This window comes from Eublepharis macularius, chromosome 19 (genome assembly GCF_028583425.1).
Source record: "Eublepharis macularius isolate TG4126 chromosome 19, MPM_Emac_v1.0, whole genome shotgun sequence".
NCBI lineage: Eukaryota > Metazoa > Chordata > Lepidosauria > Squamata > Eublepharidae > Eublepharis > Eublepharis macularius.
In genome coordinates, this window is record NC_072808.1 from 23047203 (window position 1) to 23064576 (window position 17374).

Consider the following 17374-nt stretch of genomic DNA (forward strand, 5'->3'; position numbering starts at 1 on the left):
CAGAAAAGATGGCAAAAGCCCTCCAGGGTCTCTAGCCAAACTGGCCTAGAGAAAATTGCTTCCTGACGCCAGGGTGGTGATCAGCATTACCCTGGGTGTGTAAGAAGGGACCATGAGAGAAATACCTCTGTTTCCTTTACAGGGAATAGCTGGTAAGGGGAAACAGAGCGGAGGAAATGGTCAGCAGACCCGGCCCAAAACTACAACCCAAATCAAGCCTAAATCCACCCACAGTTCACAGAATAATCGGGATCTGAGCCCAGCTCCCTCCATCCTCCGATATCAGACAAGAACACTGCAAGCCTCTAACCCAAACGATGAGAAAAGCAAAGGTGGACTCTGCAGTCTGTATATACAATTATGAACACTGAGCAAATGTATATGTTTTTGCCTATTTTACATAGTTTATTCTGTTTTTCCTAATTATGAGATGGAACAATAGAGGTATGTAGGACAAGAGCCTGTCCGCTTAACATTCTCAGCCGCTTCTTGGGGAACCTGTGATTTTCACAGGCATGTCCCATAATCTTGAAAACCTCTCTTTGCAGTCATAAGGACTAGAAACTATCTTTTAAAAAATGAAATCTGAGATGACATTCTCATGAAGCGGCATTACCCTGTGCTTGCATGACATCATGCAACAGACACGTAGCCTTCATTATGGCACGTACATGTGCAATTCTTAAGCATATTAACATGTGTTAAAGTCTACCAGAGAGAACATTTCCAGCTCCAATGAGTGACAGTTTCCTGCCCTTTCTTTTAGCAACATCAGTTAACCAATCAAGAATCCCACTTGCTTAAATCTCAGCCTCCACCCCACCCGCATTCTTCCTTCCCTCCCAACACTTGGCTTCTGAGATACAACAACAACAACAACAACAACAACAACAACAACTGCTTATTCTGAAAAGTGTTTTTAATTCTCAAAAATCTCATTACAATAAATACAATCCTGGAGCAAAGTGCTCCATATATACATACAATGGGGAAGGGGAGTTAAAAAGAGATGGGTGAGTGTTAAAAGGGACTCGTTAAGACTCTGTTATACAGAGGAAGCACAAAACACCACCCCAATATTAGTGCATTATTGACCCAGAAGTTGAGGAGGCAGAAGGAGAGCCTAGGAAATTTGAGGAGGTATGTGTGAAATCCCCAAATCCCAGACACTGCAGTGGTCAGAAGGGAGCTGCCCTAAACCCCACTCCCCACACGGGTAGGAGAAGGCAGCCAACACCCTCCTCAGACAGCGACAGAAATAAATACACCCTTTTATTTACAAAGCCAGTGTATCGGTCGGGGAGGATTCCCTTTGCAGCTAGTTTAAAAAATGGGGCGAGAACCGCGTTCAAGAATGCCCAGCAGCATCTATGTAGTTAAGGCACTGGGGAGAGGGGGGATGAAGAGGGGAGCACGTAGGGCAGCTGACAGCAGGGAGCCTTCGGGCTGAATCAACTTGGCTCCCGCTTAGTCAGTCACCGGCTGCCTGGGCACGGAGTGGCTCCATGCGTGTCACAAGTCAGTCACTTTGTTCTCCACTAGAGCTGCGATCTGTTGCAGGCGATACGCCAGCTGCATCTTCTGGCCCAATGGGTCCTCGTCTAGAGCACTGATTATCTGTGAAAAGGAGTCACACTAGGTCAATGTGTCCGCTTCCCATCTCATACACAAACTGTCCCTTAACAGGGTCCCCCTCCCTCCTTCACTTCCTACCTCTGTGCAGGGACTGGAATTGATAGGTGCAACCCCCAGTCCAGAGCAACTGGTCTATTTCTCTCCCCCATCCCACTCCCTTGCAGTTCTGACCTTTTCTACACAGGTCAGGTGTCCTGGGTTCGATTCTGTTGGGGAATACCCCCCCCCTCCCACCTTCACAGTACCGTGGCGCATTCATGCCTCTCTCGGGTTTTCCCCAGCTTTTCTCCAATCTATCCCATACTTAGTTGTTGTGGGTTTTCCGGGCTGTATTGCCGTGGTCTTGGCATTGTAGTTCCTGACGTTTCGCCAGCAGCTGTGGCTGGCATCTTCAGAGGTATAGCACCAAAAGACAGAGATCTCTCAGTGTCACAGTGTGGAGAGATCCCTTTCTTTTGGTGCTACCTCTGAAGATGCCAGCCACAGCTGCTGGCGAAACGTCAGGAACTACAATGCCAAGACCACGGCAATACAGCCCGGAAAACCCACAACAACCATTGTTCTCCGGCCGTGAAAGCCTTCGACAATATATCCCATACTTGTTTTGCTGCAAAGTTTTGAAAAAGGTCTAAGCAAAGCCTACATGGCTGCGATATTGGGTGGGAAACTTCAGTTTTTCCCAGTCCCACATACACCAACAGTCATATCCCTGCCCCAGCTCCCACAGCAGGCATCTCTCCCCAGGCAGGATGGCTTTTAATCAGCAACTGAGAGCCAAAGCAGACGAGACACCTGATGCGGGAGTAAAACGTGCTGGCAGCTGTGAGAGGGACAGGGAGCCAATCTTCTCTCTGTCTCTCACCGCTGCCAGCGTGCTCGGCTCCTGAGTGCATTCAGAGAAGCAAGGGGAGTGCACTTCCTCTCACTGCTGCCAGCTTGCTCCCCTTGCTCCCCCAAATGCACTCAGAAGCTGAGCACGCTGGCAGCGGTGAGAGGGAGCCCAACAGACTAGATGAGACACCTACAGAAAGAACCTCTGCCAGGGAGAAGTGGGATTTTTCTTCTCCCTGACAGAGTTTCTTTCTCACTACATTTCCCGTGGAAACGTGCGGGAAACTGACGAGTGTCCTTCATGCGTCATGTGTCTTGTATGTTTTGACTCCGAGTATCACCATATCATTATAACAATACATGTACCAGGCTCTCTGAATTCCCATCCCAATTATAAAATCTCTAGTTCCTTTCATTCTGCAGACATGCCTTTCCCCTTATAGCTCCACAACAAAAAGGGGTAGATACTTCTTTTTTAGAAAATGAAAGCTGGGAATTCTGCAAGATCCATTGCTATAATGATATGCTAATATTCAATTGCCAGTTTAAAAAAATGCTGGAAAAGGCCCTGTGGTGCAGGTGGGTGGGATGACTGTTGCCAGCAGACCCGGGGGCGGGGGCGTGGGGAGTATCAACACAGCGGCCGCAGCCACAGGGAAGCCACACGAGCCTGTTCCCAGGTGGAAACCCCTCTGAAGTCTCGAGAACTACATCTCTATACCTGGTCATAGTACTTGTTAATGTAGTTGTAAAGTTCTTGCAGGGCCACCAGGCAGTTGAGGTCAGAGGAGTATTTCTGCAACATTGTAAGGGGGAAAAGAAATATTTAAAAGCTTTTTAAAAAATCATTCTGGTCATACAGTTCCTTTCAATGAAAGCATTTTAGTGTTTTGAGTGCCTCTCTAGGATCTGGGAGAGCCAGGTTCAAATCTCCAACTCTGCCAGAGAAGCTCGCTGGGCAACCCTCTGGGTTCTGCAGGGAAGCCACGCGGCATGAAGTCTTGGCTCCCAGGGCACCCCACGCCACGTTCTGTATTTGTGTTTCAGTACAGTCTTACCCAGGGTTTTTTTTCTGGGAAAAGAGGTGGTGGAACTCAGTGGGTTGCCCTCAGAGAAAATGGTCACATGGCTGGTGGCCCCACCCCCTGATCTCCAGGCAGAGGGGAGCTTAGATTGCCCTCCGCGGAGGGCAATCTCAACTCCCCTCTGTCTGGAGATCAGGGGGCGGGGCCACCAGCCATGTGACCATTTTCAAGAGGTTCCAGAACTCCATTCCACCGCGTTCCTGCTGAAAAAAAGCCCTGGTCTTACCACCCCATACTGGAAGGCCAGATTTTGGGTGTGGCAGCAGGCTGGCACAGAGTTATTCCACACAGGCTTCAGAAGCTGTTCCTCACTGGCTGCCACAAGCCCACTGCTTGGGTGAACAGGCCCCGTGGCTTTAGTGGACCTGTCACGTGACAGACTAGCAAACGGTCCACGTCTTGCCCAGGCTTCAACCCAGGGAACCCTTCCTCAACCACAGGTTTTTCCAAGCTGCCTTGAGATGCTTGGAATGGCTCAACAGGCACGTTTCCCATTTAAAAGGTGGACTAAATCACGTGTCGGGGGCAAGTGTGTGCAGTTGTATGATGCCTCAGATGTCGTGGACCAGCCAAGCCCAGCACAGCAAAGAGACGCAGAGAACTCTTCTGAGGAAGAGGCAGCCGGCAAACCTGACCCAGATCCACGGCCAGTGGCAGAGGCGCTGCAGGAGGAGGTGGTCTCTGAGGGATCAGACGATCCGCAGCCAAGGTCCAGCACATCAGCTCCTCAGCTTCCCAGCCCTGCACTGGCAACAGAGAGCCAGCTACCGGCCAGCTCTCCCAGAGCCTCGGGAATGCCGTTGGAAGAAGGCAAGGAGGGACCTTCAAGTCCGAAGGCGCAGTGCCCGCCTAGCAGCACAGCACGATGATGAGTGCTTGTAGGAGTAGGACCGAGACAGCTGGCAGGTGCAGCATGCAGCACAGGGGGCTGAGCAGCGTGAGGCTTAAAAGCAGTGGAGAAGGGAGGGGCTGTGTGGAAGCAACACGCCTGCTATCTACTGACCTTGCTGCTTGCGGTTGGAACGGATCTCCTTGTCTCTGACCTCGGACTGTATCTGAGGAACCTGATTCTGGAATACCCCTTTGGGCTCGACACCATGAGTATTGCCTGACCTGTGCCTGAACTTTGGCAATTTACGTGGAAGAACTTGGATGTCTCGAAACTACCTCTGTTTGTCTGCTGTGTGTCAATAATCGGGACAGGTACTTTCTTATGATGAGGGCTACAATATTTTGCTGGCTTCCTCCAGAGATTAAAATCCGTATGGATTATATTTAGCCTGCTTGGCGGAAGGTGACAAATGCACTTATGGATCCCATCCCACCCCCCAATAATCTTTTTGTTCCAGAAATGGAAGACCAAGCAAAGTCCCCCACCCTTAGGGTTCCCAGGTGTCCACTGGTGGCGAGCCAACTCCTGGGGGGTTTGCCTTCTTGCTCACCAACTGCCCACCACTGGCAGGGACCCCAGGAACACGCGCTGCATGCACACTTCCAGCAGGCGTGACCACCTCACATTGTTGCGCCAGCCGCAGGAGCGCTCCTGTGCTGAATCGGCCCCACACTGACGTCACAGGCATAATGACATCACTTCTGGGAATGACATCATCGTGCAGGGGCCGGGGTGTGCATGTGCTCTGCGCATGCACAAATGAGCACCATGCTGTTGGCACGAGGTAAGTGCCAGGTCCCTCCCCCTCCTGGTGGGAGGGCATAGGGACCTGGCAACTCTACTTACCCGTGAGAGTTCTGTCAGGGCAGAGTTCATTTCTTGGTAGCTGGCAGGGACAGTCTGTCGAATATCAGCATAATACCTGAATTGGGGTAGCAGGAGAGAGAAGGGAAAGGTCAGCAGGGAGCTGAGATAGAGGAGTGGAGAAGAGGGCCCAGGATGAGCACAGACCCAAGACCACTACCCCCTTTATACCCCTCAACCACATATCAATTGAGGCTGGTTACATTATAGAAAAAAACCCAACTTTTTTCAAGGTTTCTTTTACAGAGCAAGATCTTCCTCATCAGAAGTGAAAACACACTTCGTCAAACCTCAGGAGCCAGTAAGATTTGTTATAAGGATTTGTGCATGCCAACGAGGGGACGGGTCTTGTTCTTCTTGGTACGTTTTGATTTGTCCCTCCACCCGACTTCCATTCAGGCAGCACTTAATTGCCCTGATGTTTGCGGACGTATGCTTGAACGAAAAGGGGCCTTACTTGCAAAGAAGCCAGAGGGAGGCCTGACTACGTTTCCCAGTAGGCAGGGCTTCATAATTCCCATCATCAGGGCTTTTTTTCAGTGGGAATGCAGTGGAACGGAGTTCCGGCACCTCTTGAAAAGGGTCACATGGCCGGTGGCCCCGCCCCCTGATCTCCAGCAGAGGGGAGTTTAGATTGCCCTCTGTCTGGAGATCAGGGGGCGGTGCCACCGACCATGTGACCATTTTCGCCCAAGGCGATTTAAACTTTAAAAAACTCCCCCCCTTGTTCCAGCTGACCCAAAGTGACATTATTGTACAGTCCTGAGTTCCACCACTGAGTTCCACCACCTCTTTCCCCAGAAAAAAAGCCCTGCCCATCGTGGTGCCTGGCTGCTCCGTGGAATGGGCTCCCTGAAGACGCGAGGGGACCACCCCTCCTTGGCAATCTACAGCAGGTACTGCAATGCTTATTTACTTGCCAGGGCTTTTGAAGGGGTGTAAAGGGCAGGCATCCTTTAAGGCAGCGGGAGAGATTTGGGGTTCGTTCTTTTCTTCTGGTTTTAACTGGAATTGTTTTTATCTATTATTGTAAGCCACCTCGAACCATAAGAAAAGGTGGAGTATAGATGTTTTAACAAATTAATAGAACAAAGACTGGATATGGCCTTGTGAAGTCATGGCTCATGTAAGTGCAAGTTCTCACAACCCCTTTTGACTTCCACCACCACCGCCCCAATGTTTTTTCTTGCATACACTTACTTCTCCACCATCTGTTTGTAGTGTGGGATTTCCCGGGCATAGAGCAGTTTGTTGACGGGTGAATCCTAAAGAGAAAGAGAAGAAAAGTAAGGATTTATGGTTAAAAGAGCTTTTGGAGTGCACCCAAATTCTAAGCACGACTTCTGAGCTATAGAGTTAATTTCAGGTTGGCCCAGAACAGTTTGTAGAGGATAGACTGTGGCTTCATTCCCAAAACAGTAGAAAGGAGGGATCCCTTGGGAGGTAGCCAGCTACTGGTGGCATTGAAAGGAGCGCCAGCCTTAGGTCAAGGAGATGTGAGTTCAAATGGCAATGCTCATGAAGGCTCTTTTTATCAAAGAAACAAGACCGTAGATTTATTGTCTGAATTTTTTTTAAATTAGTTTTTAGTTCCAGCTTATTCTGATAGCAGAGTTAATCAAAAATCTTAAATTTTTTGGTTACATGATATATACCATGCATTTCATTTCGTCTCTACAAATTCCATCATAGTTATATTATTTTTCACTAAGCTATTGTCACTGTAAGTCTACTTTAATTCTAGTACCTTTTTTCTTTCCTTCTTCATTTAATTGTGCTTTGCTAACATACAGTTATGTCCCGATGTTATACTTCCGTTCAACCCATCTATAGAGCGGGGTCCATTTTTGTTTCCCATCATGTTGGTTTTTTTCTTTTATTAATTCTGTGTGTCCAGTTCTGCCGTCTCTAAGATTTTCTCTATCAATTCTTCTTTTGTTGGTATATCTGTATTTTTCAAATTTCTGGCATTTACTATTCTTGCTGCTGTTATTACATGGATTATCAAATATCTATTTTCCCTGTTTATCTCCTCCAGCAGTATATTTAACAGGAGCATTTCCGGTTTGAAGGGTATATTCATTTCTAGCACCTCTTGCAGCAATTCATGTATCCCTTTCCAATATTTCTTCGCTTTTTTACATAGCCACCATATATGGAAAAAGGTGCCAGTTTTCTCTTTACACTTCCAGCACTTATTGGGTACTTCGGGATACATCTTTGCTAATTTTTCTGGTGTCACATACCACCTATAAAACATTTTATATAGGTTTTCTTTGAAGGTGGCTGATTTTGGTATTTTGATATTTGTTCTCCATATCTGTAGCCATTGCTCCAAATCTATGCCATGCCCCAGGTTTTGTTCCCACTTCGCCATATGATCTTTTAGTGCCTCCTCTTCTGTCTTTAATTGTTTCATGAAGGCATATAATTTTCTAATTAGTTTTCCATTTGTTTCTAACAGCATCTTATTGTCTGAAATTTTTAGACAGTCTCCTCCCGTCATATTTATTGGATGATTATACTGTTTTTATTTCATTGTTCTCTAATGCTGTAATCCAGTTTTATTGCACTGTTCATTCTATGTATTATACTGCCGTTATTGTGTTTCCTAGTGCTGTAATCTACTGCCTCGAGTCTCAACAAGAATGGCAAACTATAAATGTCTTTTCATCTAACCTACCTTACAGAGTTGTTGTGAGAATAAAAATGGGCTAACTCCCACATATACTACCCACATTTCTTTGGAGGCAGTGCAGGAATTAAATGTGGTGAAGACAAATCCACTGAGGAGCCCTCGTCCATAAAGATAATGGGACGTGGCTCTGCTTCAGGTACCAAGAGCAGCAGCTTCTCCAGTAGTCCCAGTTTCTAATTGATGGTGGTGGTGGTGGTGGTGGTGGTGATATTTGATTTATATACTACCTTTCAGGACACCTTAATGCCCACTTAGAGCAGTTCACAAAGTATGCCATTATTATCCCCAGAACAAAAATCCCCCTGTGAGGTGGGTGGGGCTGAGAGAGCTCCGAGAGAGCTCTGGGAGAGCTGAGAGTGGCCCAAGGTCACCCAGCTGGCTTCAAGTGGAGGACTAGGGAATCAAACCTGGCTCTCCAGATTACAGCCCTGCCACTCTTAAGTGACTAGCCCAAGGTCACCCAGCTGGCTTCAAGCGGAGGACTAGGGAATCAAACCTGGCTCTCCAGATTAGAGTCCGACTCCTGCTGCTCTTAACCGCTACACCAAACTGGACATGACCTTAGAAAACACTGCCAGACTTCCCTGTTTCAACAGGTTTTTCATAACCTCATGCCATTATACCCTTAATATTGCCAGAATAAGTAGGATTTGAAACCCATTTTCGTATCTGTTTATTGTGCAGTGTGTATGTGTGTGTGATTTCTACCCTGCCTTTCACCCACTTAAGGCCCAACAAGGCAGCTTTTCCAGACCATCGTAAGATCATCTCATAGCCATGTCTGTGTCATTATATTTTGCAAAATATTGGTTGCCTTGGTTTCCTTCAGAAAACAACAGAGTACATATACCTTTTTAAAGGGGAATAATAATGTAAAGTTTACTTGGCCTATTCTGCACTAAGTTTGAGCCCAGTTTTCAACCTTAAAGTTTGCTTTGAATGCAGGACCCAGCATAAATAACAAAGTGGTAAGGAAGACTTCTTCTGACCATGTGTAGAGTGCATTTCCTCAGTCATAGCCTGTACCTACATCTGTTTATTGCATTTTTAGCCCACCCTTCCTCTAAGAAGCTTGGGGAAGCATAAGCTGTTTCCCATGTATTTACTTTTACCGGCCTTTCCATGTAGTTCTCCTAGTTGAGGTGCCTGGATGCAGAAGTGGGTATCCAGGGATGTCCTTTACACTGGTTACACTTTTGATGGAGCTGGTCTGACCCTTGCAGATTCAGTCAAGAGCCAAGGGGTTATACTGAATCTAGTGCTACTGCTAGAGAAGCAAGTTAAGGCAGCTACAAAAAATGCTTTCCACAAATTCAGCCTATCCTAGAAGATGGCCCCACACCTCACGGATCCATGCCATGCCATGGTAAGATCGAGACTTGACTACTGCGATGCACTGTACACACTGGTCTCCCACTTCTGACACTGAGAGATCTCTGTCTTTTGGTGCTACACCTCTGAAGATGCCAGCCACAGCTGCTGGCGAAACGTCAGGAACTACAATGCCAAGACCACGGCAATACAGCCCGGAAACCCCACAACAACCAGAGAACAGTTGCCTAAGCCGATTCTTTCTTTTTCTTTCCCTTCAAATCTTGCAAAATTGCATGTATAGACGCAGTACATGTCTATTGAAAGGTCTTTGATATTGACTGTACTGACTCACACTGTGTAATCTGCCACGTCTCAGTGAGAAGAAGACGGAATATAAATGATGTCAATAAACAAATAAATAAAACCAGGAAACTGGATTGTGTTGCAGGACTAAGACAGATGGCAAACTGCCAGTTATTCGGTTGTGAGAACTGAAAAGAGAGAGTGCCAGCTTAACTGAGGCCTAGTTCACCCATGCCTTCAGGCACCAAGCGCCATCGCCCACAGCTGAACGCTCCTCCCTACAAGCCACACCCTCCATAGAGAAAACTAAAGGTCAGGGAGCAGGCGAGCCTCGAACACTTCATCTTCAAAGATGTTATTTTTTTCCCATGGACAGAAATGTATGTGCCATCATACAGGGCCCCACCTGCAGTTTAAAGGAGTACAGCCCAGATGAAGTTTACCAACTTCCCTCTGTAAAAAACAGACCGTACGTGTCTGCAGCTGCAACTCGAATCAGGGCCATGTGGCAAAGGAAGAGGGAATTTAACTCTCCATCCCCTAGATGGTTTCAATAATTGAAACCAGGCCTCAAGCACTATTAGCATTTTAAAGAGAAGAGGGGAGAGAGAGTCTTTCAAAGGACACATTTTGCCCCATTAAAAGAGCTAACAGCGGCACAGGGAGCCTTGTTTCAGTTACCAGAACCAAAAGGGGCTTGAAGGGTTAAAGGCGGCCCCTCTTCCCCCAGTCCAAATTACAGCCGAGTGTGCATGCAGTTTACTTTTTACAGTGGATGGAAAAGTGTGATCTTCATCAAGACTGATCTCCAGCAAGCCTTTGGTTCCGGAAAGCACTTTGGAGCTCACCTTTCATTAAACACAAAACAAAACAGGCAGTTCATTGTCTTCTGTGCAGTCCCACATGGGAACTGTGCACGCGCAGGCCATAGGGTTCCCAGGTACCCCCCAATAGCAGGCAAACTCCCGGGGATTTGCCCTCTCCCCCACCAATCACCCAGAGATCGGCAGGAGGCAGCAAGCCCCTCGGAAGTTGCCCACCATCGGCAGGAACCTAGGGAACACGAACTGTGCGGGCACTCCCTGGAGGTGTGGTGATGTCACTTCCGGACGTGATGTTATTGCGCTGCCCATGGGAGCGTCACTATACTTCATTGGGACTGATTTGGGCCCCAAACAGGCCACACCGGTCCCATGCAGAGTGCGGAAGTGCTCGCGCAGCCGGCGCAACAACTTCACTTCCAGAAGTGATATCACTGCATCAGCCCCGGGATGTTTGCGTGCAAAGAAGAAGCACGCTGCTGGCATGAGGTAAGTGCCAGGTCCCCCACCATCCTGGCGGGAGGGTAGAGGGAGCTGGCAACCCTAGCAGGTCAGCCAGCCTGCACTTGCGCAGTTCCCATGTGTGCCTGCACAGAAAAACACGTGATGAACAACAGTTACAGGTAAGTGCAATCCAGTTTCTCAAACTTTTGGTGGGCAAGTAAGTTGCTCTCCAAGCTGGTTACCTCTTCTACCCCCTCCCCAGCAGCTAAGATCATATTTACAAGGGACAGGAAAAATAATGTCTTTTGGTCTGAAATGCATAATTCAAGCAAAACAAACAGGAGTTACTCCATGAAGGTGTCTGACAAACTTCAGGACTGAGAAAACGAAGTGCTTTTTCCACACAGCACAATTCACTCCCACAGAATGGCTTATGACTTAATTTATCTAACCTTTTTTTTTCAAAGAAAGAAAGAAAACGGGAGGAAGCTAAGACAATAGGTCTATCAAGGACTATTAACCTTGATATATAAATGGAACCTCCATATTCCGAAGCATACATCCAAGCACCAGCTGCTAGGAACAAGCAATTTGGGAAGACCACCTTCACATTCCTCCCTGTTTGCGAGTTTCCCCAGGCTAAGCCAGCTGGCTGCCATTCTGCCAGTCTAGATGGACCTTGGGAGTCTGTTCTGCCACCACTTTGTGGTTATTAAGGTAACAGATGCAGGGAAGAAAATGGGACAGTTCTAACCATCATACATTTTAACAGTCACATTATAAACAGGAGATGCAAAAAAAAAAAGGGGGGGTCTTGAACGTTCATTAGCCTAACAAAGGCCAGCCTCCCATATTAGCTGGGCACTCCTGAAGGACAAAACCCCGGAGCCGTGTAGGAAGCAAGGCCGTTCAGAGGTAGAACTCCTAATTAAAAATGAAGATGCCCCTCTCTCAATGATAGCCTCCTCAGATAAGTCTTTGGGCATAAGAAGACTGTGGGAGAGCCACAAGTCCTTGCCGATGAGGTGGCACGGGTAGATCTCGGCCTGGCCCAACTGGTTGAACAGGTTATGCGAGAGGAAAGAAATGAACTTTGGATGTTCAACGGTGTTTTGTACTCAAGATCAGAAGGGATCTTTGTTCCTCTTTTATTCACTTCATGAACCCTTGTGTCAAAGTTAAAGAACACATCTTTGAAGGCATCCTACAAATGAGACATCCTAGAGGGTCACTGGGTGAGACAAAAGAGGCGGTGGAGAGAAAAACCAGAAGGGAACAAATGAGGCGCTGCACCAATACCAAAGCATACGCTAAGATGTCCTCACTGCAAAGCATCCTGTAGTGTCTGGTATGTTTCAGGCCTTTCCTCACAGAGTTTACAAAACTGCTTTCCAAATACACTGGAAAACAAGCCTGAAAATGCAACCTGAAATTTGCAAATTTGCAAAAATGCAACCTGAGCTTAAAGTGGCAATGGGTGAATTGGGCCTCTAAACTAGGGCTCAGCCCTAGAATACATAATACTTTACTGAACATGTCTAGAGTTCCTCTGTTACCTCTAAATAACCAGAGCAAGCCCTCATAGATCAAGTACTAGAGAGGGGAATAAACATTTTAGATACGAGAGCACGGGCCAGGCCTTGTGTCTTTTACACAAATACCCTGAAAAGTCAGACATAATGTTAAAAAATTCAAAAATTACAGTTGCAAACATTGACTTAAATGTATAATAGTAATAATAGTGTGCTTATATCCCACCATTCTGGACAGATTGATGCCCACTCAGACCACTGAACAAGGTGAGTGTTATTATTATCCCTCCATGTAGCTGGGGTGCTGAGGCCGAAAGGAGTAATGGATAGGGGGGGTGCAGTTTGGTTCAGAATTCAGACTAAAATGATGTGTGTATTTGTATTTTGTTATCTGCCCTGAGCCTGCAAAAGCGGGGAGGGCGGAATATAAATACAATAAATTAAATTAAATTAAATTAAAATACTGAATTTTGGCTGATCTGGCAAAATCCGGATATTCCAAATAACCCTCCCAGAAATTCCAAATTTTACCAAATCAATTCAGTAAAATTTGAGCATTATTTCCTATGAGAAAATCAATCTAGGGGATATCTGGTTGATCGGAAGGGGCCATTTTTCAACCAAACTTCACCAAATTTGGAGGGAATCTACTCTTGACTGTTCTCTAAAGACCCCCCCCCAAGTTTCAGGAAGATTGGACCCCAGGAGCCAATTCTATGATCCATCAGCCCCCCCCATTGTTTCCTATGGAGAAAAAGCTGACTGCCGCTGCAGAAGTACACTGGGGCAAGGCTGCCCCTTTGAATATATTTTTCTGTCAGTTTAAATCTAATTCAAATGTAGTGCTTGCATAAGCTTCCATGCACTTTCTATGGTTACTCATTTCTTCTCTTTTAAATAACATCTTTACTTTAAAACAAAAGAGGACAGACTTTCTACTAGGAACTCCATCTCCGATTCTACCAGTGGCATCCAAATCCACCGGTGGCAGCAGAGGAGTTAATAAACATGTGTAATGTCCAAACGGATCCACAAAAGAGCCCTTCAAACTGTATAGTTTTGCCCTCACCTGTGTTTGGATCCAAAGGAAATACATCGATATGACTTTCAGATACACAGAGACCTCTGGCACAGCAGGTGTATAGTGGACTCGTAAGTGGGTGGCACATCAAAAAAAATTCTGCTGTATTGGGAGCTATAAAACTCCCCCCATGTAATTCCTTAGGAGAAGCAGCCCGCATCCATGCCCGCTTCTTTGGCTACTGCCAATGAGGAATGGCTTTGCATGCAGAACACAGAACACAGAGGCAGGCATAGAGAGAGCAATGCTTGAACCCTACGCACACCCTTCCAATTTGATTTGGGAAATGCACGGATTTCTGCCTGATTTGTCTGGGACAGTAGCAAATAATTTAAAGCAAAACTGGCAGAATATGTGGTGTTGGACCAGCTGTGACTGGTGGCACAGACTGTAAACTTGGTAGTACAAGGACACGGTCATACACTATTGACGCCACGCCTAAATCTCACCTCGTTTACTGCATACACTTGCATAAATACACACGTACCCTCCCGACTTTGTGCTCAGCAGTTGTGCAGGCATCAATGAACGTCTGGGCAATGACACTCAGGTTGGCATCCACGTTGTCGGAAACGCGCACATCGAAGATGAACTGTGGGTTCTTGAGGGTGTTCACCCAGAAGCGCAGCAATAAACTGAGGGTGACAAGGATGGTAAAATGCTAGGAGGCCCGAGGGAGGGTGGAAGTGTTACTGTAGGCCTCCCGCCTTCCCTCCCAACCCTCCACCCGCTTTTCTCCACCCCCCAACCCATTGTCAGGAAACTTCATTTCCCACGTCCCACCTGTTGGTCTTCCAGATGTGCAGCGTCTCAGGTTCGTTGACTCCGTGCCGTACCGCCAGCTCATCCAGCAGGTCAAAGAGATACTTGACAGCAACGGGCACAGGGCGGTTCATACTCAGCACTGCCTGGAAGGCATCGTCCACAAATTTCTGCAACGTCCCCTTGAGAGGGAGAAAAGGAAGGACAGCCACCAGAAAGGTTACCAGTGGCAGCACCACAGCACATCTTGCTGCCAAGCTTGGTCACTTTGTCCTAATTCAGAATTTCATCAGAACACTCTGTAGCTATTAAAAATAATATTTTCCTAGCATCTACCCTAGAAGTATGGGACAGAAAAAGACACAAACTGGCACCACCCATATCACCGTTATCACTCTTTGTTGGCCAAAATGGGTTCAAACCCGCTGAACACCAAGATTCATTAAACTCTGGAGACTAAACTATCTAACTAGATTAATAGATATAACCAAAAATGGACTCCTCTTATCAAAACAAAGAATTGAAACAATGACCAACAAGAAGTTGCCATCGTTTCAATCTCTCCAAATTAAGCACCTTTTTAATCAACCTATCATGAAAAACACAATGGCCCGTGCAACAACTGAATTTGAGAATCTGTTAAAACTTGAAAGCAATAACTGCAGAGGTTTTGTTTTGAAAATATATAAAATACTGCTTTCTAACACAAAATTTAAACCTTTCCTCTATCAGATAGCATGGGAACTAGATTGTAACCTGTCTATTTCTGACTCCCAGTGGTCTAAAAACAGGAATTCAACCATTTTCAAAACCAGGTCAATAAATATTAAAACACAGAATTTCATCAGATTTGGCAAAAAGCTTGTAGTTTCAAGTTAACAGCACAGCCACAGCGTCTTGGCCGAACATATGCTAAGGTGTTCCTGCCTGGCTAGGCTCAAAAGAGAACTCTGAGAAACTTGGAGAAACTAAGTGAAAAGCAGATCCCACACAGAGAAGCCTGGATGGACACGGTTTGCTGAACAAGGTGCAAATGAGACCACAGAAGTACCAAGGCTGGGTGGCCAAAGAACGGCTCGTTCCTTGCACTCCATCTTGTCAAGCTATCAGAACCCAGGTTGGGGATAACTGATCTGATGTGTGTGCGTGATTGAGTTGTTTACGGGTCTCAGCAAGGCTCGTATTCGTTCCTCTAGTCTGCAGGCCAATATGGGATTAAAAAAATGGGAGTTTCTAGTTCGGTTCTTGGTTCTTGGATCAGCCATCAGACAGGTTGCTGCTGGCCCTTGGTCGTTGTTTTCTGCTGCTGAGCAAGGAACATCTTGTTTTGTGGGCAGAAGATCCTGCCAAGTATGTTAAGTTTTTTAGTTAAGTAGTCTTTGTTGTTTTATTAGCCTGTCTTGCACACTTTCTATCTATATAATCTTTACGAACAATTGTTAATCAAGATATTACTTCTTAATATTGTGCAGTGCTATTGGGTTTGGGGCTTCAATATGAATCAAGCACCTTGGCCCACTGGCCTGGCTACCGGGTAACAGTTTTGTTGGAACTCAGCAGGCAAGTGGTCCACCTTGCAGGACTGACTTCCAGGTTAACATCAAGCATGGCTGGAGATACTGTTTCTTCAGTCTCTGAGCTTAGGGTCAGTTGGAGGAAACTGTTGGCCGTGTTCTACCTGGGGGTATAAGGGTTTCTTGCCTCCCAGAGCATGTTTGTTTTGACGCCCGCCACAGGGAGCCTGGCCCAGAGGATCTGGTCGTGATGTCAGCGTGGCTCTGTAGTATGTAAACGTACTCATGACTAACTTTAGAGCTTCCATGGGCTATACCCACTAATACCTCTCCAGTATTTCAGACGTTGATTACATCTTTATCATCGAGAGAGATGGGAAAGAAGCATTCAAGAGGTTCCATCGAGACTTCAACAGCTTCCACCTCACCGAATACGTGAGCCAGACCAAACTGTTTTTTCCCCCTGGATACTGCTGTACTTCTACATGATGGATACAAGAGCACCACCTTACACTGCAAACCCACTGACCACTACTTGCTTTCAGCTATCACCCTCACCCTGAGCACATCACACAATCAATTGTCAACAGCCAAGCACTATGTTACAACCATATCTGCTCCAATTCCTTGGATAGGGGTCATACCTGAAGGATCTAACAACAGGCAAGATTATAACATCCAAAGAATGAGGGGGCAAAAACAGATTAACAAAGCCAGATGGGTATTCAGAAGCAGGGCTTTTTTGAGGAGGAATGAACTGGAATGGCGTTCCAGCAGCTCTAGAATCTGCCTACGTGATTCCTTCCTCCTTTGGCCCCGTGGGCTCTGCAGAGGAGGTTAAACTGCTTTGAGTTCATTCTGCTTTCTTTTCATTCCTCAGTGAGTGAGTGAGTGAGTGAGTGAGTGAGTGAGTGAGTGAGTGAGTGAGTGAGTGAGTGAGAGAGAGAGAGAGAGAGAGAGAGAGAGAGAGAGAGAGAGAACACAAGCAGAGCTGCTGGAGCTGGTTCTCCAGAGGAGGTTAAGCTGCTTTGAGTTCATTCTGCTTTCTTTTCATAGGGGGGTGGAGCTGTGTGTGTGCGCGCTAGCTGCTTTGTGTTTATTATGCTTTCTTTTCATGGGGGTGGCTGCTGTGTATGTGTGTGTGTGCTGCTTTGTGTTTATTCTGCTTTCTTTCCATGGGGGTGGGTGCTGTGTATGTGTGCTGCTTTGAGTTCATTCTGCTTTCTTTTCATGGAGGTGGGTGGGGCTGTGCATGTGTGTGTGTTGCTTTCATTCTTTTGCTGACTGAAGTTGACATTGTTATGGTTCCCACAGCTTTTGAATGCAGACTGGTTCTGTGTTAGTTAAATATATCAGTTATGGTTATTTGTATTAGTTAAAATATCAGTTATGGTTATTCCAGATTTATGCTAGGAATGGATAGCTGTGTCCAAGTCATAGAAGACTTCATCAATATATTCATCAGCATATAGGTGTTTTTATGTCTTAATAGCTGTAACTCAGATGGTTCTCCCCACCCTCAGCTGATTAACATCACTGAAATTGCAGGGGACGTATGGGTGGTTAAGGAAGTTTTTATGAATATTGTTTGTCTGGGA

General features: G+C 46.4%; 1 protein-coding gene across 1 annotated transcript in view; it reads right to left on the bottom strand.

Moving 5' to 3' along the window:
• Positions 1-901: 901 nt before the first annotated feature.
• PLXNB3 (plexin B3) overlaps positions 902-17374 on the bottom strand; it is a 72581-nt gene continuing 56108 nt past the window's right edge. Inside the window, exons 30-35 of the mRNA XM_055003342.1 lie at positions 14284-14444; positions 13988-14135; positions 6508-6572; positions 5290-5365; positions 3188-3262; positions 902-1617 (exon numbers count right to left, since the gene is read on the bottom strand). Coding sequence (XP_054859317.1) covers positions 1513-1617; positions 3188-3262; positions 5290-5365; positions 6508-6572; positions 13988-14135; positions 14284-14444 — 630 coding nt within the window. The 3' untranslated portion in view covers positions 902-1512. The remainder of the gene's footprint in view (positions 1618-3187; positions 3263-5289; positions 5366-6507; positions 6573-13987; positions 14136-14283; positions 14445-17374) is intronic.